Below are 27,039 nucleotides of genomic sequence, written 5' to 3'. Positions count from 1 at the left end.
TGTTTCAAATAATGATGCATGCAAATAGAGCTGTTGTACGTGGCTTTGTAATCTATTATACTTTTAAATCAAGTGATTACATTTATAATGTAATTCGTTTTGTCATCACCAGAGTTCCCAACTAATTCATGATTATGATTATATAATCTATACACTGTGGTTATTTCAGAGGGAAAGAAATAAAAAGAGACCACTCAGTTTTATTTAGTTCTGTTTTATTAAGCATCTATTTACAATGTCATGAGTCACTAAAGGGGTGATGAACAGTCCATGAAAAATAACTGAGGCATCTAAACTGAAAGTGATCTGCCTGTTTTGCATTTCAAAAACCATCTGAATGCGAAATGTGCACAAAAAACAAAACAAAACAAAAAAACATCTGAACATTGAACAATTGAATTTAAAAATGTGTTCTCGGGAAACTTGATTGGGTAAAGCCAAAAAAGAACAAAATCTGTACACTTCTCCGAAAAATCACATAATCACGTTACATTTGTCATAGATTATTCACTTTATATTATCTCGTCCACAATTAATTTAGTGCAGTGTTTTCATGCAGTCATTATCTTTGGAAGTGCACTATATTAAATTAAAAAAAAAACTGAAAGGGCTAGACTGGCGTGAAAATAACCACATCATATTGTTTTCATAGTGTTTTTGTTGTTGAAGACGTTGTCTAGGGGGCAAATTGTTCTTTGATAAATTGGTAGTGTGTATCCATCCTAAGCTGGACAGCAGAGAGGCTGCCCTCCGCTGGTCTCTCTCTGTCTCTCTAGGCCTGTTCATTCTGCTCTATATTGGCCACCAGACCCTTAGTGTCCACAGGGGCGCGGATTGGATTGTTGAAGTATAAATTGTTTTCGAAGGTGGATTCTCCCAGGATGGGGGTGGGTATCCGTTTACGGAGCAAGAAGACACCGAGACCCACTACAGCGATTATTACCAGCACGATGGCCACAGTGATGCCAGCAGACCCGTGTGGAGCCTCTTCTACAATGTGGGCTACAGCAGAAAGTAACACATCAAACATTAGTAGGTTTCATGAGCCGATTCATCAAGATTTATCAAACTATATCTTAGATAAAAGATCTGATATTTTTCATTCACTTACCAACAACTGGAGGCTTTTCTGTTGGGATAATAGCTGCAACAAAAGGAAACCAATTAATGTATGCACCTGATTTATCAGCTGGGCCTGTTTTGACGAACATAACAGCTGGTCAAACTTACTTTTGGGTGTTTTGCAGATGTAAGACTTGTATCTGCTGCAGCTCTGTGTACTCCACTGTCCGCTATCAGAATGGATTTCCACACAGAAATCTGACTTTTGCATCCCGTTTTTCCAGTTGGTGTAGTCCACCACACTGTTATCAATCCACATCCATTCACCTGAAAGGAGGGGAGTCCAGCAGGGAACACCAAACGAGGTGCACCATTCATTAACGATTAATGTCAGTAAACTAGCATGAGGCTTGGTTTGTGGTTTTTTTTTTTTTGTGAAATTAAGGGCAGGACAGTGAGATTAAATCCAGCTGTTGAATGTTACGCTCACCTTCATGGCTCTTGTACAAGCCGATCCAGAAGGACTTGGATCCGTCTTGTAGAAGCTCAAGGTTCTGCTGTATGAACTGGCCCTCCAGAGGGTCCTGAATGCTCACCAGAGACCCTCCTGAGAAACACAGCAACATCATCATATCATCCAGTTCTCAGTTACTCTCTGCGTGATTTTACATAAAATAGTGCAGTGGTTTACCTTTTTCATGGCTCAGTTTAGGCCGTGGCTCAGGTTGTATTTAAAATGACTTAGATTTCAAATTATTTCTTTTTATTTAAGCATATCAAAAATTCAGCACAAGAAGGTAAATGAGGATTTTTACCAATGTTTCAAGGGCCTTTGTATGTGGCTTGTGGAAAATTCAGTAATTTAGTAATATCAAAAGCAGTGTTCGATGTTCTTTATCAGAGGTTTTCATGTTCATGTTTCATGACGCCCAACTGGACTTTATGACACCACAGAAAACCATTTGAAGTGATTTTGCCCTATGGACCCTGATATGAAAAGATGTTTCAGTTTCAGTAAGTATCAGTTTCTAGTGAATTAAATAATAATTCAACTAAACTATTCTCCTCATTTTGCTGAGGACCCCCTTGATGCACCTCAAGTACCCTTTGGGGTCCCTAGACCCAACTTTAAAAACCACTGTTCTGCATGATGAATGTTTCTGCATCACACTTATTAAAAGTGCAAGAACTGTGATGAGGGAGAAAAAGTTGAGGTTCTCCACACATGCACAGTTTGTTGAACCAAGGACTGCAGAATCCTTTTTTTTTTTTAAACCCCAATAATAATCTTGATTAATGGAAATATTTTATAGCTTACCCATTCGTAAACACTCCACTGAGGCGTGGGCCCAGTTGTCCACCACTGAGCTGAGGAAAGTATAACAATGGCCTCTGAAAGGTATCCAGGTCTTTCTCTTCTTTGGCTCTGGGCAGTTACCAGGAAGCTGCGGGGGCTCAGTGGGTGCGATGTCTGAAAAAGACAGAGAGAGAGAGATCATGCCTTCATCTGAAAACTTTGTAAACCACACTCAGGGCTTTGTGATGTAGTTATTATAGGGAGTAAGGGCAGAGGGATTGTCTGACCTGGTGACTTCTTGCAGAGAGAGTAGTAGTTGTTACTACAGGGTGCAGTCTTCCACGTTTTGTCCACATCTATGTACACACAGCCGTAGTTGTTTTTTGGCTCATCTGTACCCCATTTGGTATAAGACAGGGGCCAGTTATCAACCCATTTGAACCGCCCGCTGGTCTACAAAAAAGAAATAATCTTCAATAAAGTTTACATGGAACATGAAGGTCTTCCACAAGGAAATCTGACACCTGAGCTGCTGAGATGAACGATGGCTCATTACCACATTGTTGTTGAGGCCAATCCACACAGGCTCCTTGTACTTGTGGATCTGCAGTGTGATGGAGGCCTGGACTATTGGGTTCAGGATACTGGCCAGATCTGCGTCGTCTGCTTGGCACTGCCTCCTAGCCTCATCCCATTTCATTTTCTGGGCCACCAGTTTGTACGAGTCATTGCCAAGCTTGTAGAAGGCCTTTGGTACCACAGTTGTGGGCGGGATCACAATCTGAGAATCTTGGTTAATGAGACACATCAGTTATTATTGTGGTATACTACATAGAAGGACTGATTTTGCACAAACAGCATTTTCTATAAAAGGTGTCAAACTATATAATAGGATAACAAATGAAATAAAGCTAATCCAGGATACTGAAATGTTCAGCTTAAGGTTAAGTGCTGGCAAAAATCTAATCAGATCTGCCCTTAGTTGCAATCAGCTGCTTGGTTAATGGTTGACATTGTATTTGGTTAATGCATTCCAGTGTCTCCATGCAGCACATCCTACAACTAATTCAAAATAATCATGAAAGCTGTATCTCATGGCTTTGTTGTAGATACTGTTTGAGAAACATAAATCTGAAAATATCGAACCTCCAACCCATAAAAATCACAACAAACCCATGCCAGTTTCAATCATTATGTGACGTCATCTCCTGCAGAAGAATCTGTTTGGTGTTCTTCTTATGCAGAAGAGGACAACTATAAATGTCCTGAGTTTTATTTTGTCTTTGCAATGGCTGTATGTTGAAAAGAAGTTATTTTGAAGGCTGAAATTGTATCATTATGATTCATAATAAAATGTCCTTGATGACATTTTCCTCACCAATGCTCCTTTTACAGATGAAGCTGCGCTGTGCGTTGCAGTCTTCCACCTTCCAGAACCCGACCTGTCTGGAGGAGCTGCCCACCATGATCACACAGTCAAACACCTGCCAGGCACAAGGGGCCAGTCAGTTCACCTTTAACATATTAACATGTCATTTATAATATTAACAACAACAGCAACAATGACAACAACAATGGTAATAATAATAATAATAATAATAATAATAATAATAATAAAAATCTTTATTTATAGAGCACTTTTCAAAATCAGTGTTACAAAGTGCTTCACAGAGGCAGCAAAAAATAAAATAAAGTAAAAAATAAAATAAAATAAAATAAAATAAAATAAAAAATACAATAAAATAGAATGAATTAAAATGAAATAATAGAGGTTTTAAAGAGGTTGGTATACTTGGTGATGAAGTGGTATTCTTCAGTGTCAAAATAAAATCCCAATAATTTTATCACTGATTCATGCACAGTTTGGTTTCACTAATCAAACTTAGAAGTAAAGCATTTTTCATCCAAATTCCAACCAAGATGGAAATAGTCCAAATAAATGTTCATCAAGGGTTTACGATGACTGAAATACCTTAAACTTGAATATCAGCAGAGACCATATTTGAAATATGGCTCATTTAATACCCTGTCTAACAATACTTACTTTTAATTACATTGAACTCAATTCATGAGCAAACAAAAATAAATGACTCTGCATGGTTAGTATCATGTGTTGTTCATCATGTCTGTGCAGTCATTTTAGTTCTCTGAAGTTAGAATAAACCTCATGTCCTATGGTAGATAGAGACAGTGATAATGATAGAGAGAGAGAGAGAGAGAGAGAGAGAGAGAGAGAGAGAGAGAGAGAGAGAGAGAGAGAGAGAGAGAGGTAGTTATTCTAATAATGATAGAGACAGACACAGTGATAGTCAAAGTCATAGTGATAATGATAATTATAGAGAGAGATATGGAGATAGTGATATCACCTGTTTCAAGTACACTTTTTCCAGGTTAAGAAGTTAAGAAAAGCTGAGAGGTAAATGCATCATTCAAAATACAGTAGCATTTTTATCAAAGCCCTTTGTATAGGGCTAAACAGTGGACAAAATCTCTAATTTCCAAAAGCTAAAATAGTGCAGAAGAGTTATCTGCAAGGAGATGGTTGTTAGGATGTTAAATGAGAGGAAAAGAACTGGAAAAGCTTTTGCCGAAAAGGGTTTAGCAGCAGTGCCGTGTGAAATAACCTCATCCATAAATGAATAGCGTCCATCAGGCACTGAAGTTGGATGTCCTTTGGCCCAGTTGGTGTATGAAACCCCTTTTCCTTCTGTCCATAGAAAACGCATCTCCCAGTTGACATCGTTCATGCCTATCCACAAGTCCTCGGGATATTTCAGCATCTGTGTTGTCAGGAATGCTAGCAGAGGAAGGACCAGTAATGCTATAACAACTTGAAATTCTGGTGTGCTGAGATGAAACAGCTTTGCCACACAATGAAATACACACCTTGCACACAGCCACTTCTATTTCATTTCACATCATGGACGAATTTTGCATTTTGCATTGTTCGTATCACTCACCTTGCTCCTGCTCACTGAGGATAGAAACCAGATTTCCTCCCTGGTTTACGCAGTGCGTCCTGGCATTATGCCAGGTCTTCTTGTCATCCCCCACAATGAATTTGTAGCACTGTGTAAACACAATGGGTTAGCAATGCGAGCTGTAATTACACATGCAAAGGCACTGAACATAACCGATGTCATCAAACAATGTCAGAATGTGAGAATGCATTTTATGATAACAGATAAATTTAAATGAGTATTTTTATCTCATCCAGTAACTAGGAAGATCCCTTTGCCCTGAACAAATGAATACATACTATAGTTTAACTGGTGTATTGGTGTCCTCTGTGCTGAGGTATGCATCAGCTACATCATTACCTTTCCATGGAAAGATATCCATTCTGGGGCACACCCTCCCTTAGGCACAGTAGTGGGTGCAATAGTTGTATTGGTGAAATTAGCGCTTCTTTTGCAAATGGAGGGAAGCTCAACACCACAATTAATATCATTCCAGTAGCCTATATGTGCAGGAAAAAAGTAAAACCTGTTGAAAATGATTTGGATATTAACATTTAAAAATGCAACAAAGCACCTGTAGGCTTTAGACTCACCCATGCTCTTGTATATAGTCACACAGTTTTCATCATTGTTGGCAAAGTTGGGCTCATTTTGTTCCCATGCAGTGTAAGTTACAGGGGTGCCATCCATCCAGCTGGAAATACAAAAGGAGAGGTACTAAGCAAGAAATTTAAAATTAAAACACTCATTGTAATCCCCTATGTTGGCTTTTTGTTTCAGATTTAAAAACTTGGCACGACAGATTGCCAGTGAAGAGTAGACGGTATGTAGGGCAATGCTTTAATAGTAGCAAAAAAATATGGTGTGGTTTACCTGAAAGACTTATCCAAATTTACTATCATGCCAATGTAGTATTGTCCCTCCGAGCCTCTAGATATCTGTTGGAATATAATGGTGAAGGTTTCATTAAAGTACAAAATTTAACTGGTAAATATATTAATGGTAAAGTACTTGGGGTGCATCTGAGATTGCTTTCCCACTCCAAAAGATCAGGATTTTGCAGGATTTTTGCAAACATACAAAAATGTGTCATTAGGAACACACACACACACACACACATATATATATATATATATATATATATATATATATTTCTAGATCTTGCCTGTTTCCAAAGGAACCTCCTCTCGCTCTCTGCTGTGATAACTGCAAGTTCACCAGCGTTTGATTTGCAGAAGGCTCTAGCAGCTTCCATGGCTAGGTTGTTGGTGTTGATGAAATACTGTGTGTCGTTGTATATGATCCAGCCATCTTCAGTGGTGTTGTACACTGAGAAAGAGAACAAAACAGCTCTCAGGTGTCCTATTGATACAGCATTTGTGAGGGATGAGCAGGATGGAAAATGGAGCGGTGGGAAAAAGCGCTGGTACCTGGTGTAACTTTGGACGGCTCAGGTTTGGGCGTCACACCTGGAAATATAAAGGACCATTTGGGTGGTGTATGAGTCACAGTGTGGAGCTGTATCTCACTGCCATGAAATTACCTCAGCAAAACTAACAAGCAGTGCGGTGTGAACATGAACTCCAGTGGCTGTTACCTTTGCGTATCTCGCAGATCCAGTCATTGTAGGACTCACAGTGTCTGTCATTCCAGTGCCGCCCATAGTAAAACTGGATCTCTGCACAGAGCTCGTTATCGTTGTAGTTGTTTGGTTCCCCGAAGCCCCAGTTTTCATAGCTAAACTAGAGGGGAAATTTGAGAAATTAAATACTGTTGAGAGCTGAAGTGAGAGGGGTTTTTGTGATAAATATGAGGCACTACTTACAGCCGTCCCATCTGTCCAGACAAATCCTGCATTGCTATCCTGGGCGCTGAGGCCAATCCAGGCCGCATCAGAGGAATGAAACCTGCACACACAATGGCAGGTCAGAATACCTGTACAGATTATTTGAATGGCTTAGAAGAGTAACAGAAGTCTGGACATAGCTCAGGTGTTAAGCCAACATACGGAGCGTTGTCGAGGTCCCGTCCACTATGAATACTCATCAGGTCCCCACCAATGGCCTTGCAGAACTCCAATGCTTCAGCCCAAGTCTTCTTATTCTCTGATGATTTTTTATAAAGCTTTTGTGATGGGAGAGAGACAGATGTATTCAGTTTGGAGTATACTTAAAGTGACAGTCATGTTAAAATATTAAGGGAAGGATACTATCATACTTACATCTTATCATACTTATCATACTATCAAACTTACACTGTAAGAAATTGCTGCCTTAAGAAGTTATTTAGACTAATATTGAGTGTTAATATCTTTTTTCATTTTTCAAAACAAGTGGAAAAACACCTCATAGTGGAATGAGATAATCCCACTTGCTTCTAATGCTGATCAACTTCTTGCATCGAGTGCCAGTCTCTCTTGACACTGCTGGGCTGATCTGCTTTATTCTGCCTTGTTTCAACATATTTATACTTTTTCCCCCAAAAAATCCTGAAACAAGTGAATCTGCATTGGAAACAAGTGGGATTATCTCATCCCACTGTCAGATCTTCTCACTTGTGTTAAGAAAATCAACATTTTGAAGACTAAATATGAGACTAAATAACTTGTTGAACTGTACTCGTATCCATAGCTACTAGCTGTGATAGTTGTTATGTTGATGTAAGTTTGTGCTCTTACTTTGTAGCAGACGCTCCTTTTGGCAGCTGGCCTCCACCCAGACGGGCAGCTCAGGGCCGGGGTGGTGGGTGGCACCGTTGTCATCAGCACACCCTCAGCCGGTTTCTTGCAGATGTACTTCTCCTTGTTGCTGCAGCTCACAACATCCCATAATCCAGCAGAAACTCCAGTTGCCATAGCAACGCAACCTTGTTTTCTGTCTTTTTTCAAACGCACCAAAAGAGACAAGAGAAAAGATCATAGATAAACTGCAGCTGTGAAATGTGAATGGGATTGTGGAAAAAAAATCACATGTCAAACAGTCAAACAGTAGATCTGCCTTCAGCTAACTTGTGCACACTAAGGGGAGTACATGGAGTAAATAATGAATGTAAGTTTGATCAAAATTTAAAAAAGAGAATGAATGATGAAGTAAAATGTAAAGGCTTAAAGACTTATGCTCATGCAATTAACAGCTGTAATATGTGGCAATGCAAAATAATTAGGAGGCATAGGTAAGTAAAGAGAAATCTGCCGTACCTGGCATGCCCACATTGAAATGAGTGAACGAGACCTTTCTCCTGACAGTCCACTTGAATGTGGATTTGTCCTCCATGTTGGAAAGGCCTATCCAGAAATACTTCTCCGGCCTCAGACCCACCAGACTAATCAAAAAGGCACTCTCGTATCTGCACGAAAACACACAAACACATACACTCTCCACTAAAGCCTCGGTCAGATGCTCATTTAAAGGTTATATTACTGTTTTTCAACTTTCTTTAAACATTCACAAAATAATGTAGGCCTACTTTGCACTGTGGTTTATAAAATTATTCTTAGAAAAAAAAAAACTAAAAAAGAAATCAAAACTCATTAAAAACTCATGTCAAGCTTTCAGTTCTTGCATCGACTGATGTATAAGGAACATTTATGTAATGATTCACAGTGATTAACACTGTTGGGAAATTTAAAAATACTAAATTTAATTCATTACAAATAATAGAGCCAGAAAAAGCAAGAACAAGTATCACTAGAATATATGAAAGATGGAGATAAAACAAAGGGAAGACATAAAAATAATAAAATATGTAAAAGAACAGAATAAAATAATAAAACAAAGGAAATGCAAAAAGGACACTTAGTTAAAAGGAACGTTGAGCAAACAAGTTTTCAGTTATCCTTTAAAATGTTCACAGAGCCTGCATTTGTTATAGCCTTGGGTGGGGAATTTCATAGTTTTGGTGCAAAATAAAAAAAAAAAAAAAAAAAAAAAGAAAAGAAAAAAAGGCTGCGTTGCTGATTTTCTTATTTGTGTAATGGTTTGTATTTTAAAAAATCAGGCATAATGCCTGTGACCATAAAGACGTACCTGTCAGCCACGTCCACCAGGTTAGAGCTGGCGTCCCTGCAGGCCTGCTTTGCCTCATCAAAAGTTTTCGTCTCAGCTCCAATGTTGTAACAATACGAACCAAACCTGACCGAGCCCTTCAGATGATAAGAGCTGTGTGAGGTGAACCATGTAGGACTAAAGCTGGTCAATTTTTTTATACTTAATACTTAATTCAAAGGAGGAGATATTACTTACAAGCTTGCATCCTGGGTTGGCATCTTGTTGGGCACCTTGCCCTGGTGTAGTGGAGGCCTTCTTCTTACAGATGTATCCATACGCCTTCTCACACATGTGATCCGCCCACTTACCATCCTGCACACACAGTACAGAGAAGGTAAGAGAAGACCATTATAGGAGAGTTTATTTAACCAGGAGAGACTCATTGAGATTGGCAATCTCTTTTACAAGAGTGCCCTGGCCAAAACCAGCAGCAGCACAGATAGCAGGGTTGCAGACATACAAGATGATAGTTACAATAAAAATAGGAAATAAATTGCAGAATCATTACATATCAAACAATATTCATTAGCCATCATCACAAGTCATCGCCATCATGGATCAAAGAGGGGCATTATGAATTATTTAGGGAATTACTTAAATGTATCAAGTGAGACCAGCTCCTGAAGATTCAGGTCATTTTGCAGCTGATTCCAAGCAGATGCAGCAGCATACTTAAAATCCCTTTTTCCCCAGTTAATTACTGGCTTTAGGGATAGATAGCAATGCTGAAGTCTATGGGTGGATAAGGCAGACCATCCAGCCCGAGCACATAAGGAACCGTGGTGAGTCAGGGCTTTAAGATTTTCATAAACCATAGTTTTGCTGCATTTATGACAAATTTCCATGGCAGAATTGTGCTAATGGAACCTTTTTTTTTTGTTTTTTTTGTCTCTGAAGACCGATGGGTGGCACTGACCTTTCCCCTGATAAGGACACAGTCCTCTTGGTGGTTGGTGGCATGGGACGGCTCGCCTGTCTGCCACCGGGTGAAGGTGACATGGGTGCGATCAGCCCATTCAAACAGCATCTGGTTCCTCTGATCGTTCAGGCCAATCCACAGCTCATCTGTTGCCACTGAAGGTTTTACAAGTACACAGAGATATAAAGTGGTTATAGATATTTTGTCTGAGATCCCGTCTCATCTGCATACACTGTAATCCTAGTGCCCTTAAAATCATAAAAGGTGAGATTTTTTTTTACATCCTCTGCATCAGAATTTATACCATGGTTCAGTCTGATCTTATTTTTCAGTTTATGAATCCTGCTTACTGGAAATCACTCAACTGCTTTCCAAATCACTACGTTTAGCAGATATTTGCAGTGTAAAAACCAAGGAATCAATATACAAAATGACTTATTGTACACTAACAGTATCCGGATTGGGATATAATGAAGCTCTGCTCTTCGATGTTGTGTATGCTGGCCAAGTCTCCTCCCTCCTTGTGGCAGGCAGCCAAGGCGTCCCTCCACATCTTCTTAGTGCGCTCCAGGTAGTAACAGTGTCCTGCGTAGGGAACCCAGTGACTGGGGCAGAAGCTGGGCTGGTCCTTGCCTGTGGACGGAGATCAAAGAGGCAAAAGTTGAAAACAAATTTGTAACAAACACTATTTCTAACAGGAAATATATTACAAAGAGCTGTACAATATGGTTAAAATCATATATTTATATATCATATAAAATCATATATTTATATATCATATAAAATCATATATTTATATATCATATAAAATCATATAATCAATATTGTAGGACTGGCAATATTTTTTGATAAACAATCATCAGCAATGTGGATTTGATGATCAGGCAGGTACAGAGAAATATCAGGAGAATTTGAACGGTCTAATAACGTCAGAAGATTTCATTTTATAGTAATTACTCTTTATAGTAATGGAGCCTTTAAAATCAGGGGAAAACAACATATGCCATATCATGATGTGGCAATATGCAAAATCCCAGAAGATATCTAGTCGTATGTTGCAATATCGATATACTATCAATCAATCACCCAGCTGTAAACAACAAGCAACATTCTGGCAATTTTTTTTTTTTTTTTTTTTTTTTACCTATAGACGGAAGGGGCATGCTGGTGGAATTTCCTTTGCGACATATGTACCCAAGTTTCTTGGTGCAGGCGCTGCTCTCCCACTTCGAGGCTTTGCCAGCATTCAGGACTCCACAGTTTAGCCCGGGCTCGGATGAGGGATGGCCTTTTGAAAACATGGATGAACTCATTATTTATTTCTACTGTCAGCATCTGTTGATTCATATATGAACACACTCACAAATCTTCCTCAACACCTCTAATGCTACATGTGATTATTACATGCCGTGATCATTTAAGCAGCCTGCTGTGATTACCTTGCAGTGGCATAGCATCACCCTGCATGTCTTTACTAACCTGGCGCCCAGTTTAAATATCTGAACGGGTTTCCATTGCTCCACTGCCACCCGCTCTCATAGTCCAAGCTGTTCAGTCCAATCCACAGAGATGTTCCCAAAGTGTTGGTCAATCCTGAGTCAACAACACGGGCGTTACACTGCAATCAGTGCACCAGACATGATGTACAGGCTTATGAGCGGATCAAAGGTTAACGGGGTACCTGAGATGTATGTCTGCTCATGGAGCTCGACGATGCTGAGGAGGTCGGCCCCCTGCTGCTGGCAGCTCTTCCTGGCCTGGTGCCAGGTCAGTATGGACTGGACGTTCCTCTGGTACTGCACCCCTGTCACTGGGTCGGTGTCCCAGCCTGAAGATGCTGTGTTACAAGCCAGAGGATGGCAAAGGGGGAAATGTGCAAATAGTTGGAAGGGTACACTACAAAAAGCCTTCTTTCCTCACCATAAAACCGTACAAAATAACTAAGCAATGTTAAACACAGATAGAGACATGGCATATTTCTCTGCTCATAACACTAAGCCTCCATTTCAGGGTAAAATATTGCACTTTTTACGAACTACATTTATCTAATGATAAAATTCAATCCACTAGGACCAAGAAAATGAATGAAGTAAATAAGTTGATTAGCACTGGAAACAAGTGAAATTATCCCATCCCGCTGTCAGATTTCTTTTCTTTTCTTTTTTTTTTTCCAGTGTAGAATTTATTTATTGCCTAAAAAGATAAAAACTAGCACTTGACCCATAATGGATGCTCAGGAGCAGAGAATTTTCTAAAAGCTGTAAAAGCTGAGAGGCAGCAGATTCACCTGGAGGACACAGATGCACATCTAAGACATTTTCTACATGCCTGTCATATCTACAACTATAATGAAAGGACACTTGCTTTCTTTTCCTGCCTTTTTCCTGCCCCAGTTTTAGAGCAACGTCAGGGGAAAGACAGGGCTGTGAGAAAAGGAAAAGAAAGACAGTGCTGTGTTGACAACTCTGGAGAGAGGAAGTGTCGGTGTTTTTGTGCTGTGGGGAGGGGGGTCAGAAACCAGACCTGATGAGCACTGACCTCCTCAGTGATAGCCCCGAGAGAGAGATCACAGAAAAACAAGATAATTTATGGATTCAGTGCTGCTTGATGAGCTGTTCATCGTGATGATTGTTTAACTTTCCCTTCATGCCTGAACATTTAATGTTTGAAACTGAACACTGTGTGTATGATAAGAACTTTTACCGTTTGCACTGACGTGATTGAATCATTAGTCATGAAAAGGCAAAAATGTCACAGTCTCTTTAGGCATATGTGTGGCCATTTGTGAAATTTAAGATTTCTTAGTCTGACTTACATTTGGTAGGGCAAAATCCCCACTTCTTGTCATTATTATAATCTGTCTCCGTGGCACACCACAGCTGTCCATCTGGCCGACCCTCCACTGTGCACTCAGCGTACCACTTCTCTCCAAACTTAAAGGGGAACTGGCAAGGGTTTCCAAACGCATTGCCCCCTATTGTGAAAATCTCTGAGGAGACACAAACGTTAAGGTCAATCAACAACATCACCACTTTGTCTAACAACATAGCTTGCATTTATCAATATACTGCTGCTACAAACTTTATATCACTTTAACATGCATCTCTAAAAGGTAAGATACAGTATTTGTAGAAACTGATATAACCATGTCACAACCTTTTTAGCACCTTCAGCAACATACTGTCCCTCTCACTCAGAGGCATTTGCTTTAGCCACAGAGAGTCACATGTTTCTCTTGAAGTAGATAAGCAATCTGGTCAGATCAGGACTCAGGACTCCCAATGATGAATTTATTCAACTTCAGTCTAAAAATCTTCAGGTAAACTGCTTTGTGCAATTTTAGAGAGTGATTAAAATAAGTTTTAATCACTCGTGACTTTAAAACATTACAGAGGAAAAGACAAGAAATAAGCAATGAGCCAGTCAGCCATCCTCCACATAAAAATGTAAAAATGTAAAAATGTAAGAATGTAAAAATGTAAAAAATGTTTTTGTTGTAAGTGTAAGTTGTTAAGTTATTAAAGAGTTATTAAAGAGTTCATTTGTGTTGTTAGCGAGTTCAACTCTTGAACAAACCTTTTTTTTTTTTTTTCATGCAGAAGAAAATACTGGTAATGGGCCCTCTGAAGCATCTTTTCCATCTATAAAAACTGCAGCCGCTTCCAATCTACACACTGCAGGTGACAGTACTGAGATTTTGTCTTTTTCTTAAATTCGTACCTTGATATCCCTTTGAGCAAAGGTCATGCCGAGTTCCATAAATCCTCCAGCGACTCCAGAGCCCTGAGCCCTGGTAGATCATGACGCTCCTCTCATTGCGGTTGCCCCAGTTTAAGTGCAGGTCCCGGTCCTTTAGGCCAAACAGAGTCTCATTCTTGCACTGCCAATGCTGGAGTTCATTCTTCTCATCGCAGGGGAAGAGCAGCACCTTAACCCAGTCTTTTATCTCCGCCGCTCCCAGACACAGCTTGAGGGACAGACTGAGGAGGCGCGACTGCGAGGCCCAGCGGAACTTCTGGTCTTCGGCGTGAGGATCACAGCGGGCCACTGTCACCGAGCTGGCACTCTCCACCCTGATACACTTGTTGTGGTTCTCATTGTAGATGACGAAGGAGCCGGTGTCTGGAGCAACACAGAACAGCTGCTCTGAGTAATCTGGCTCATATGTCATATTGTCATCAGCAACACATTAGAAATGACAACTTCAAAACACAGATCTTTGCAAATCGAGCCATAAAGTGTATTTTGCTGTGAAGCGTACATACCTATATCAGCAGTGATGCAGAGGACTTGCAGGAGACAGAGGAGCACAGCTAAAGATGGACGTGGTAACATTCTCCTTGGTGTACAGATGGCTATCAAAGCTGGATTAGGGTGTAAAGTAGTTGTCTAGTCATGAGAGAGAGCAGGTCTTGGTGTGTGCTAAGGTGTATGTCATGGAGCAACAATGAGACAGAGACACGGTGCTGTCCCACTTAATCCCACTGAGGTATATCCTGTCACATGGGGTGGTAAGGTTAGCCAAACGACAGCGAGTTCCATGAGCTTCCACAGAGTAGAAGTCACAGGAGAGGAAGGGAGGAAGCGGGAGGCATACGACCTCATCCTTCTATTCCCCAGCAGACTGAAAATCACCAGTGACAGCTTCAAGATCACCAGGAAAAAATATCCATCTTAACAAGTCATTTAGTCTCACATTTGGTGTTCAAATCTTGTTTTTCTTAGAACAAGTGAGAAAATCTGCCAGTAGGATATGATAATCCCACTTGTTTCCAATGCTGATAAACTTGTTTTATCAATTTTCCTCAGTAAAATGGCATTTGACCTGCCTTATCATGTATTGTTCTAGCATTAATGTTATATCTCTGTTCCTAAAAAAACATCCTGAAACGAGTGGAACTGTATTGGAAGCAAGATTTTAATACTGAATATGAGACTAAATGATGTGTTAAAATGGTGATTTTTTGCAGTGCAGTGAGTCCAGACTCACTCTTTGTGGCCTTTTAAGACAAAGTCAGCAGCACTGGCTTATGGCTCAATAAGCAATTAAATTCATTGTCATTGTTACCACCCTCAGAAAGGGAGTCCTAAATGGAACAGTTTTCTATTTGGAAACTAATCAAAGACAAATGAGAAATCAGGCAGTGTATTTGGGGAATCAAAGAGTTTGCTCATCAGACAAGGCCTTTTCAGGTTTAGTACTTTGCTTTTTTTTTGTTGTTGTTGAATCGTGATCTGTTATAAATAGGGCTTCAATCCGTGACTGTGCAAAATCTGTCTTGGAAACCAACCCACAGAGCAGATGAAATGCAGCAAGAGGTCTGAATTTGAGGCTATTTGGTAGACAGTCACCCAATTCAGGGGCACCAGCTCTATAATCAGGTATGTGCCAGTTTAAAAATGTGCGCAGCAGCATGAGTGAGGATTAAATGATGAAAGTGGTGCCCAGTGTGCTGATGTGATGATTTGGTGGGATGATAGCCCTCAGGAGATCTGTGAGGCTTCAGGAGAAGAGGGCGGTGACGATACCAGTGTGCAGAAAGAGGGAACAGGAGGAAATCCTGCTTCCTACTGGCGGAAGTAAGCAGAGAGCAGACCAGATGAGCATCAAACTGGAGGGATGCCAACAGGGAACCACATCTGCCAGAGGGGCTGGTCACGTACCTGTGAAAATCTTGTCTTGTGACTACAATAAGTCAACACAGGGCTGTAAAGTCTGTACAGTAAAGTTTATACATAATGAGAAACTACAGTTAACTGTGGCATCTTTAAAGGTACCATCAGCATTGTGTGTGGAAACAAATTCAAGATGAATGAGACTATGTGATACTGCACATACCGGATTATCTGTCTCACAGCAGTCAGCCTTGGTTGGACTTTCTCTCTATATGGGCTTTGCATAGGCATTCTGTTCTAATGTTACATTGTATTATTAGAATGGAACACAGAACACACACAAACTGATACATTATCATGCAATGTATCAATTGACACAAAACCTGTAAAGAGAGACAGCCCAGTGAAGATACTTGACTAAAGTGAGACAGAAATTAAAAAAAAAAAAAAAAAAAAAAAAAAAAAAAAAAAAAAAATGCAGTACAGTCTTTTGGACATCGGGGGCAGCGCTGAGCAGTTGCTGAACAGAGTACAAAGTGGCGGTCGATTGGGCTAAATAATGCTATAAAATGATCACTGCATTTGATCCCAAATATTTATGAGTAACTGGACTATTACTGTTACTGTTATACAGCCCAATAGTTATCACAAAGACCAAATTATAAGCTGATGTGAACTGATGGTTGAAAATGTGTGGCCATTTCAGAAGATTTCCACCAGCTTTGGGGCAATGGGCTGTTGACTGGTGACATGTCTTTACGAAATAGTTCCAGACTTCATTCATCTAAGCTTTTGTGTATGTTCTTAACCACCATCTACACCAGTTCCATGGTGGCCCCTGGAGGTAGAGATGTACAGTACAAGCATACCTGAGGGAACCCAGATATGCTTGTACTGTAGATATCTTGTAGTAGAGCAGATGTTGTTGTAGTTTAACAGCATTCATTGGGAAAGCCTTAGTGATTCTACTAATTGCAGCAACTCTGGGTCCCTGTTGAGCTTTCAGTCAAGAGCTCCTCTGAGGAGTCTATCTCTTTCACTGAGGGGATTTCTTGCAAGGAGCTATAGGTAATTATTATTGCACCTCCAGTATAAGGAAAGTAAAATAATTTACATTAAGGTTGCCTGATCTACCCACCACCCCTGAAGCCACTCTGCCAAAACTCCTCTTTGTCACCCCATGTAAAAATGTATAGATCCGTCACAGTTTCTATCACACTCTTTTCAATCTTACGCTGGTTATTGTAAATCCTTCTTGAGGTGTTGCTACAAGGAAACTGCAATTACATGAAACGCCATTGCTTGTAATTTCTGGCACTCTTCTAGCCAGCAATTATCTGTGATTATAAACGTGTCATTTGCAGATAAATTATGGATAGAGCAGTGTGTTTTGCACAGTAAAAATCTCAGGCAGAAATATATTCACAAGAGCAATACATTTGTTTAGGTTGCTGGGCACTGTCAGACCATTTTGTCTACATATTTAAATGACAGAATTTGTATTTAAGACTCAGTAGTGGATAATTATCTGACACTATCATCCACCAGAGAAAACTATGCTCCTGCTATATTGTTATTATTATATGTTTTCATCCACTTCCTACAAATCCCCTGTCAAATTGTCTCTTGTACAATCCTTGGTGTTTTATCTTGAAAGGATTGTAGGTTATTAACGTCAAGTATTTGATCAAAAAACCAAAAAAATGGCTAAAAATACATGTGGGTCTGACTGACTTGACAAATATAATAAATGTATTCACAATCACAATGCAGTTATTTCCATATAATGTAAACTTCTGTTTTCCTTTTACTAGTTGAATTGAGATTATATACCAACTAAGTCAAGTCATGATTGGCAGAATTTTTAGGAGAGGGGTTTCCTATGTCTTGAAGTGAGGCTGAGCCTATCCTGTATTTGCATCACTTTAAGAAAAAAAAATCCTAATTTTGTTGTCCAAGATGCAAGATTTTGTGATGAAGACAGTGATCTTTATGGCTCCCTGCAGTCAGATCCATCACAGGTAAACCACTGCCTCCCAGTCACATTTCCTTGGTCTTTTCCCCTAAGGATCAAAAGTTAAAGACATAAGTAAGGCCGCTGGTCTTTTCCTGAACAAAGTAAAGTGATCTCCTGTGCAAGAATGAGACTCTCTGTGGCTTAAAAACTGAGTCCAACACAACAGGCTGCAGTTGCTGGGTGAACATAGAAATGATTATGGTGCAACAGTGGATGCCAAAGTGGAAGGAGCTCCAGATTAGCTGATCTGGTGAGTAGGCTATACTGGTGAGCTGGTGTTATGACAGGTAGAGAGACTTTCAGCATGAATGTGGATCAAGTGAAGAAAAGCCAGCTGAAGCACTGCATCTTGAGAAACCTTTTATCACAAGGGAGATCAAATTTTATCGACACAAATGGCTGAAGTCATCTTGCCGCCCTATTAGTCATCCAATATTATAATGTACAGACAGGATTGAGAAACGGCGTGGGAACTTATTCATGGATCAGACTCAGCAGTCTGGAGAGTGGGTGGCAGAAAAGCAATGGATACCTATTCAGATATTTAAACTGGGCCCCAGGTGAGTGTAAAATGAAATACTTTGACAGGATCCACATGGAGTTGAATCTGTGTGAATAATCATGACCCGGATGACTGAGAACCTCCACAGACACTTTGACAATAATCACTAAAACAGCCTAAAGCACAGAGAGCACAGAACACCTTTTAGCCCATACGGCCTACAGGAACACACTGTAACACCTGGGCATGACAGTGTGCTGCAGGTCTTAGATCAGACGGGAGCAGTCTTTATTCTGGAGGAGCTAATATAGAAAGCAGCTTTCATGGCTGTTAGGTTAACTCTATAATCTGGAGCCCATCCCAAAGACAATCCTTAGACCACTGGATATTAAGACAACTGTGCAGAAATAACCATAACTGTAAGTAAGTGAGTGAAGTGAAACTATCCACCACAGTAAACATAATTTGACACAGTGACAGAAAAAATAATAACAAACCACTAGAAAAACTTCAAAAGTGTGAATTACAGTTGTCTCTGAACGCATGCGTTTAATCATAGATTAGTAATCTACTCTAAGTCTTTTGAAAAATTCTCCTTCATTGTCAGACCATGCTGGTTTCATGCCTGTGTGACTGGCACTGTATTAGCTTTTACAGTGGCATATCCAAATACTTTTACTGGGGGGAAAAAAATCAGCATGTGTATAAATAGCCTGAATAGACTAATTTATGCATTAGTGAATGTATCTTCAAGCAAAACCAAAGCATTTGAAATGATTTAGTGCACACTTTCAGACAAGCAAGAAGCTGTGATTTAGGTGCACTTAGAAAACTTAGACAACCACAACATTACTGCTATTTAAAAGGAGAGCAATCACTGTGGTTGTCATCAATGGCTGGGATAAAAGAAACAGTTCTATTGCCTGTGGCTGATTGGTGAAATTAGAGTGACTGCCATTGTAACTGTTGAATTATTATTGATCCAATCTCTCCTTCTTTCTAAGAAAATTGTATAAAAAACATTTCAGAGAATGAAAAGTCTCAGGCTGAAGCGTGGGCGCTGTGCCTGGCTGGCGGGGGTGGATGCTGGAGGAGAAGCATTCACAGTGGACCAGACCTGAACAGAGCTCTTTTGTAAGTCATCCTCAAAGACACTCCGTATCATTGTGTCTTTTTTTCTATTTCTGTACCAGCTAACATTTCATACTCCTGACAGCACAGACGTAGCACTGCTTCATTCATCCAGTAACGATACCGGTTTCCTGAAATAACATGTACCTTGTACTTTTGGGACCTTGCTTTTTTAAAATGATATCTTCTCAGGAATAGGAGAACATTTGTGCTCATGAGCAACCCTTTTCCTTTTTTTCCTTTTCTTTTCTTTCTCTATTTTGTTAGAAATTCAATCATAATGGCAGGTTTTTAAAAATAAAGAGACAGAAAAACAACAGCATGTAGTAATTAAGTCTGACTGGGTATTAGATGACCCTGACCTCTGACCTCTCTGGAGGGGGAAAGCAAAAACATTCTGTGGGCGTATTAAAAGTCTACCCAACAGACGTAAATAAATGTGATGCTAAATCAAATTTAAAGCATAAATGCAAATAAACTGTAGTACTAGAAAATTAATGTTTGTCTCCTGTGTCGACAGTGAGACTTAATTTATGCCCAAGTTTGTATCAGTTATACTTTAGTTTCTTCTCTAATGAAATGTACATTATGTATTTAAATGTAAGAAGGATGCAGGGTAAAAAAATAAATGTGTCAGTGCATGTTTTAAGCACCTGAACTTCACTGATGCTGTCAAAAATAAAGAGTAATCTTTAATCTGACTATTCCTAGTGAGCTGTAGACCAGACTATACTGTAGGTCAGATTGTGACTTTGCACGATTTATGAGGGAATGAGTTAATAAGATAAGGATATATGAAGTAGGCCCAGGTGTTAGGCAGAAATGCTTTTGCACCACAGCCTCAAGGGGCTTTTTGACACATTACAAGAGAACCGTCCTAATGAGAGGATGACTGGTCCCTTTGTACTGCAGATGTGATGCTTGTGCACCTTTGAAACATGAATGTTGTTAGAGTGGGGAAGGTAAAGACGCCTATGGGATGAAACATCTGAGTTAGTGTATTTGAATTGAATTGAACTGAATTCATACCTGAGAACATAATCATGTACACACACACACTCACACACACACACACACACACACACACACACACACACACACACACACACACACACACACACCAAATCCCATTTACACTCCTCTTCTGATTTATGCATCAGTCAGCTTACTCTCTGTGAAACTTGAGCATGTGAATGATCACACTAAATACTTCAGACAGATATTTGAATTATTTTCTTTATTAATGTTACCAAAATATATATGTGCCATTGGTACAAACTCACGCTTTGTCTTCCTTTTTGATTATGATAACCTAGCAAAAGAAAAAAAAGAAAGAATGAAAGAATGAAAGAAAGAAAGAAAGAAACAACCTGTGGTAACAACATTGATTTATATTTTTACAGATTCACTGCACCTTATGGTAATAGAAAAATCTCTTTTAAACTCTTAAGAAGTGACATTACAGGTACATTCTCAAAGTGCCATGCTTAGGTCAGGGGTGAGGGGACTCGGGGGGTAAAAAAATAACTTTGAACAAGAAGGTAAAAATAAAACACTTTCACAACACATAGTCCATTGACATTTTGTGTCCGTAATGGGAAAACATTGCCTAACAGCTCCCTTTTGGCCTGTGAAAAGCACCACCATGCAGTCTGCTTTCTCCCGTAGTAAAGGAATACCTCTTCTGTGCCACGTACACAAATCCATTCCTATTTTTGCTCATCTTAATCCTAATATCCTACTAGAATTCCTGATTGCGCCTACCCTTTGCTCCCCACATCTTTTAAAGTTGCTCTGTCTGTCTATGAAGGTTAGGTCTCAAAAGAACATCCTCTCTGTGTTGAAGACCCTCAGCTTGGTCATGAAGTTGAAATAGACAAAGGCCAGGCAGACCAACAGGTTCTTCATCAGATAAAGGAGGGGCGTGACGAAGCCAAAGAAGGCGATGAGGCCGATACGCACAAAGAGGAAGGGCAGATCCTGTAGGACCACTCCCAGTGAGGAGAGCAGGGGGCTGTGGGGCATGACCACCAGACGCAGGCAGGACATGTAGCTGAAGATATAGATGGGGAACACCCAGCCTGAGAAGTAGACTGAGGGATGTCCTGCCACCCTTACCATCTCCACTGTATCCATCCAGAACATAAAGCTGTCCACAAACACGTCCGCTCGGGCATCGCTGGCGCACAGGAGGCGCAGTGGGCCCGTGTAGGCGTACGGAGAAATGCGGTACGCTGTAGTGCTTGCTGAACGTGAGCTCAATCCAGAGATACTGAATGGTCTCCCAGAATTGCCAGGTATCCCCGGGACTGTCCCGTTGGTCTCCGGTCGGGCCCCTGCTCCGTTCTGGTCCCTCTCATTGACCTGCTGACCTGCTGCTGCTGCTGCTGCTGCTGCTGCTGCTGCTGCTGCCGGTGCAGGAGTGGCCGCAGCTTGGCCGGGCGCAGCTGGCCCTGGTGCGGCTGGTGTTACAGGTGTTACTGATGTTACCTGTTCCACATGTGTGAGGACAGTGGAGGGGATATCGGCGTCTCTCTCTGTTTCATTAGCTGGAAAAAATGAAAAGACTTGTTTTCAGCAGAGAAGCAGTCAAAACAAGATTTACGGTTACAAAATGGGACCAAACAAATACCCCAAACTTTGTTTTTATGAAAATGTATGACAAAAGAACATTAAAATAAAAATAAAAAATCAACACAACCGAGATACAATGAGCTATGACTAATGTCACAGTAACTTCAAAGCAACAAGGAACCTGGTGTTTCGCAAGATCCAAAACTTTATAAAGCAGCTGTCAATAAAAATGTGAAAAACTGTTTTTTTTTTCCAGTAATTCCACAGATAAAAGGATTTACTAGAAACTGACAAAGCTGTCCTTTAGCAAAACATTGCTGTGATTCTGTCAAATCAGCACAGTGTGACGAGAAGCAAACTGGGCTCACAAATTTCCTGCTCATTTCCTCAGCCACATCAGTATTTTTCAACTCCAGCTACAGACCCAAGAGAGAGATAAAAGATATCCCAGCATTATTATCTGCATTAGCTGGCCAAAGCCACCCAAGCTCCTGCAGAGTACGGCCGGCCGGTATTACTATAGAAGTTGGTAGAGGGTTCAGGATCTATAGCACTCAGTGAGTGATTTGTGTGATGCGTTGTGTAATGTGCACTGAGGGCTGCACTCACCCTGTCCGGTCAGTCTGCAGTGGCGTATCCTTTCCACAATGTCAATACAGATGAGAGAGAACAGGACTAGTGACACAGGGAGCTCTGTGAATGTATCGTGTTTCATGTTGTTGTTTATCTGAACCTGGGATGGACAGCAAGCCATAAAATCACTGTTTCGACATAACGTTTTACTGAGACATGCTATATAGCCATTTTAACTGAATTAAATGAAACTGAGATACTTCCAAACTACTGTATGACAGATCAGTTCAAGTCAACATCATGCACATTTTTGGGCACCCATCACAGTGTCTACATTTCTGACCTGCTGCAAGACTGGGTTTGTGGGCTAATCACTTGCAGTTCTGGTATTTGCTTAAGTAAGGACTTCATACCAACAGGACACAGAACAAAGGGGACCAGGAGGTCATCTGAGCTGAATTTATGGCTCTTATGTAAAACACACCAGATAAGCAATGACCAGGGGTCAGCCCAGGCTGTAGAAAGTGCCACATCGACAGCTAATAGGACCTGGGCTTCAGCCAGAGAGGAAGTGACAATGTGCCTGACGGACAGATGATTTGACGAGGGCCGCTTGGACAGGAAGGGGAACCAAGCTGCTTATCAGTAGCTCCTTATCCATAAGGATGGAGATTCCTCCCCTGAGAACTAAAGGGTTCCTTGCAAATTGTCACCTTTATTCCTTTCACAGGAGCTTCACACTTACACTACTCACCTAAAGTTTTAGAATGCTTTGGTGCTAAAGTATAAAGTTGTGCCCTGTGTCTTTTTTTTTTTTTTTTTTTTGTTCCACACAACTTGCTTCGATAGTGCATATATAATGGCCCGGATTAACTACAAAGAAACTGCAATGACAGGGTGACTATTGTTACAAATATAAAACAGCGCTCAAAATGAGCACTAAATGTCAGATAAGCAGATACAAATGATTTGCAACATGTTTTACCTCTGAGCTGGCGATGAGAAAGGCAAAGCAGGGCAATGTGGAGAGGATCACATATACCAGGGCCACAGGCCTCCTGATAGCATGACAGAGGAAGAGAGACGGAAAGAAGTAAGGAGGGAAGAGAACAGGCAGTTGTGGGAGTTGCTTACTCATGTTATTCACCAGCCAAGTGCAGTCCAAACCAGCTACAGGCCTATTCAGACCACAGACCAGCTGTTTAGGTCTCTGTCAGCAGACAATCACACTGCAAGCTTCAGCTCCAGCACTGCTCAGTGTGAGCCAAGCTCCTGACCACACACAGCAAGGCACAGTGCTGGACCTCAGGACCAAGAAAGGAGACACTCACCACTTCTTCCTCCTGATGAGGAATTTCTTTTTCATGAAGACCATATACTTCATGGGCACCCAGACCAGCAGGGCTGTGGAAGTGACATAGGCAATGGAGGAGGCCACAATCAACCAGTAGGCCGTGCTGCCGTCGCCGGGGGGCTGCGCCGAGCTCTTTACCTTTGCCACGATGATGGCGAACCTCTGCATGACGATGAAGAGTGGCACGCTCAGGCCTGCAAACTGCAGCACCTCGCACAGGGCGAACTTCAGCGTCCTCCCCGAGCCCATGCTGTGGCAGCCCCTGCACTGGGGCGAACAAAAAAAGAAAAAGAAGGGAGGGAGAGGGGGGCTGTTGTCACAGTGAGGCAATCCCTGTCCCTCTGAGGGCTGGTCAGGCCTCGGACCAGAGCATTGTCTGCCTCCACTAGCATTTTCCACACACCACAGCCCTGGCTCTCTGCTCACCCAATTGCTTACACTGCACTAGGCATTGTGTACCTTGGTGTGACGGTGATGTGACTGGCCCTTTACACTCTTTATATACAGGTTACAAACAAACTTTGTCTAGCTCTGTGCCCTGAAGGATGTGCATGTACTGTACAGTGTACATCTCAATGGGAAGATCCAGATTCACAAGTGTCACTAAGTTCAAAAAGATAAAGTAGATTCTGTGTCTCTAAAGCAATCTCAAGCTAAGATCCAACATGTTGTATCTGCTATTCTGGTACATATGTTGGATGATATTTTCTGAGCATCTAAAGTATGTGTGTCTGTACATGGGTACAGACACAAAGTTAATGGGGACTACACACATTTTAACCATTGCAACTTTCTCCAAAACCAAGCAGCTTAGGTTGTCTTTGTAACAGCCATAAGAAATCAACAACATCCTGGAACAAGTGGCTGTAACCCTAAGACAAGACACCACAGTCACCAGTGAAAACCTAAAGGCATCTAATTTTATATTTGGACATCCCCATCTAGTGGTACATTGTGGTACCTTGCCAGCAACTATGCAATGTTATAACCAATACTAGAAAGCATCAGTGGGTCAAACTTATGGCTGTCTTTCTGTCAATTTACCAAATCACCGCACTCATATTCTTGTGTGCAAGTAAATAATTTGAGCCTAAGGTGTGTTTTGATGAGAATAACAGTGATGTGGTCTCTCTGAGCTCTCTGTAGGCCCAATACTAGCCCTCAGTCTGGTAGCACATGACTGCACTGGACTGCTGTAAAAACAGGATCAGTTGAAATGATGAATCAAGTGCTTTTATCAGTGGTCTGTGTAATTCAAAGACCATTCAGACACAGCTTCTTTCAGAGTATTGAAGGGATGTGACATATATACAAAAATGACTTCATAAATTACTTTTAGTTGAAGGGAGAAAAAAATCTCTCAGAAATAAGCTATAACCCCATATGTTCATGAAGCTCAACTTAATGATGGAGTGTAAATGTGCTGCTGAAATGTTCAGTCAGGAGCCCAAAACCTGACACAGCTGGTCATTGTGCTGTTCCTGACTTCAGACACCCGAACACTTGATCAAGTAACTGGATCGGGATTAGGTTGTCTGCACTATATTTGGTGCTGTCTTTAGTTTACACACATTTCTACTGGACACCATGAGAGGAGCTAATTTTAGATTCTGCAATGATGCAGTTTCTCAGGCAGTGCCTCCATTACTGAGGGCAGAAGTCAGTTCAGTGCAGATAAATCAGAAATACCTCTACATGGATGAGAGAAATACTGCCCCTCATGCCTGACCCTCTGTATCACAACCTTAGCTAGGCCTATTTAGCCAGGCCAACAGTCCCTTTACACTAGTCTCACAAACCATCTAAACAGGGTAGACCCTAAACCAAAACCAGTTGCCAAGTGAAAGAGATATGATGCCAAGATAGACAAATATGACTGCAGTGGAGATAGGATTTAGTACCAGAGTAAGAGTGTTTTACTGGCTAGGGAAAGATGTCGATGTTGGGGCACATCAGAGAGCTGCTGTCTGATTTAGCTTTTAAGTGTGGGACTGGGGCCGGCTTGGGTAAGAGTTTTATTGCTGGACTGACAGGAGGCCCATGGACCAAAACAGGTCAGCTGAGACCAGCCATCCTCCTGATCCAATACAAACCTAATCCTAACCTTTAAACCACAATGAATTATGATGTTGGCATATAATGTGGTCAGTATCTCATAGAGGCCCATCAGGCTGCAAAACAGGACAGGAAAGCTCTCCACTTCCACAGATACACAGATTTCCTTTATACACATGCAGGTAGAGGGCAGCATGCTCCTATGTACAGTAAGAGGAGAGAGAGATCAGCAACTTCAGATCAAACATAAACAAAATATTGCAAGTTGCCTTTGTGACTGTTTGTTTCCAACATCTGTTGAGAGTAATTAAAGATGTTGACAACTCCAGCTGACAGTCTGTTTTTGCACGTTAAAAAGTAACAAGTGGGGAGCTATTTTAATAGAAGAATATAAATAGCAAGCTAGTACTAAGCATGAATAAGAGGATATCACCACTAGATGACCCTTGCAGGCATGCTACATCATCCCAGGGCTTGGAAGACCAACCAGCCATAAATATAGTGTGGATTTAGTTTGATAAATATTGGTCAAACTATGTCGAAAATATCACAGAGTGCTCAACTGTCATTTTGATTTACTGTACACACACTTATATAGTGATATAGTTTAAAATTTTCATAGGTTTACTAATTAAGGTAGGCCTATGGCAATTTCAAAACTGAATGATGTTTGATCATTATTATTGAGCCTCCTATTAAGTTAGTTTACCAGGAATTTAGATGACCACCACTGCCCTTTAATAATGAAATCATGCTCTTGATCAAGACAGGGGTCCCTAACTAAATCCTATTTGAACCTATCATTCATGGCAATTAATGTGTTAGTGATAAAATATCAAAAAAAAAAAAAAAAAAAAAAAAAAAAAAAAAAAAATCATGTCTGCTGCTTTCAGATGTATTGTATGAGGCATCACTCTTTGCATAAAAACTACA

General features: G+C 40.7%; 2 protein-coding genes across 2 annotated transcripts; both read right to left on the bottom strand.

The window, feature by feature from the left end:
• Positions 1–411: 411 nt before the first annotated feature.
• On the bottom strand, positions 412–14,709 carry mrc1a (mannose receptor, C type 1a). The gene is made up of 30 exons (XM_030079991.1): positions 14,550–14,709; positions 14,005–14,406; positions 13,100–13,273; positions 11,966–12,121; positions 11,764–11,877; positions 11,429–11,572; positions 10,735–10,917; positions 10,282–10,439; positions 9,561–9,677; positions 9,345–9,460; positions 8,516–8,664; positions 7,997–8,196; positions 7,328–7,443; positions 7,145–7,226; positions 6,917–7,061; positions 6,750–6,788; positions 6,485–6,648; positions 6,193–6,257; positions 5,913–6,013; positions 5,680–5,819; positions 5,320–5,428; positions 4,984–5,156; positions 3,738–3,843; positions 2,916–3,148; positions 2,647–2,812; positions 2,381–2,533; positions 1,553–1,669; positions 1,231–1,389; positions 1,112–1,144; positions 412–1,002 (listed from the first exon to the last, which is right to left on the bottom strand). Exons 1-30 carry the CDS (start codon positions 14,617–14,619, stop codon positions 773–775), a joined length of 4,314 nt encoding a protein of 1,437 aa, XP_029935851.1. The 5' UTR covers positions 14,620–14,709; the 3' UTR covers positions 412–772.
• A 6,328-nt stretch (positions 14,710–21,037) lies between these two features.
• On the bottom strand, positions 21,038–24,443 carry LOC115378945 (transmembrane protein 236). Its single transcript, XM_030079527.1, is given in 5 exon segments — positions 21,038–22,099; positions 22,734–22,857; positions 23,683–23,755; positions 24,029–24,315; positions 24,318–24,443. Coding segments are annotated over 5 exon segments (1,341 nt in total). The 3' UTR covers positions 21,038–21,368.
• Positions 24,444–27,039: the final 2,596 nt, after the last annotated feature.

Source organism: Myripristis murdjan, chromosome 20, assembly GCF_902150065.1.
Source record: "Myripristis murdjan chromosome 20, fMyrMur1.1, whole genome shotgun sequence".
NCBI lineage: Eukaryota > Metazoa > Chordata > Actinopteri > Holocentriformes > Holocentridae > Myripristis > Myripristis murdjan.
This window is presented reverse-complemented; position numbering and strand designations above follow the sequence as displayed.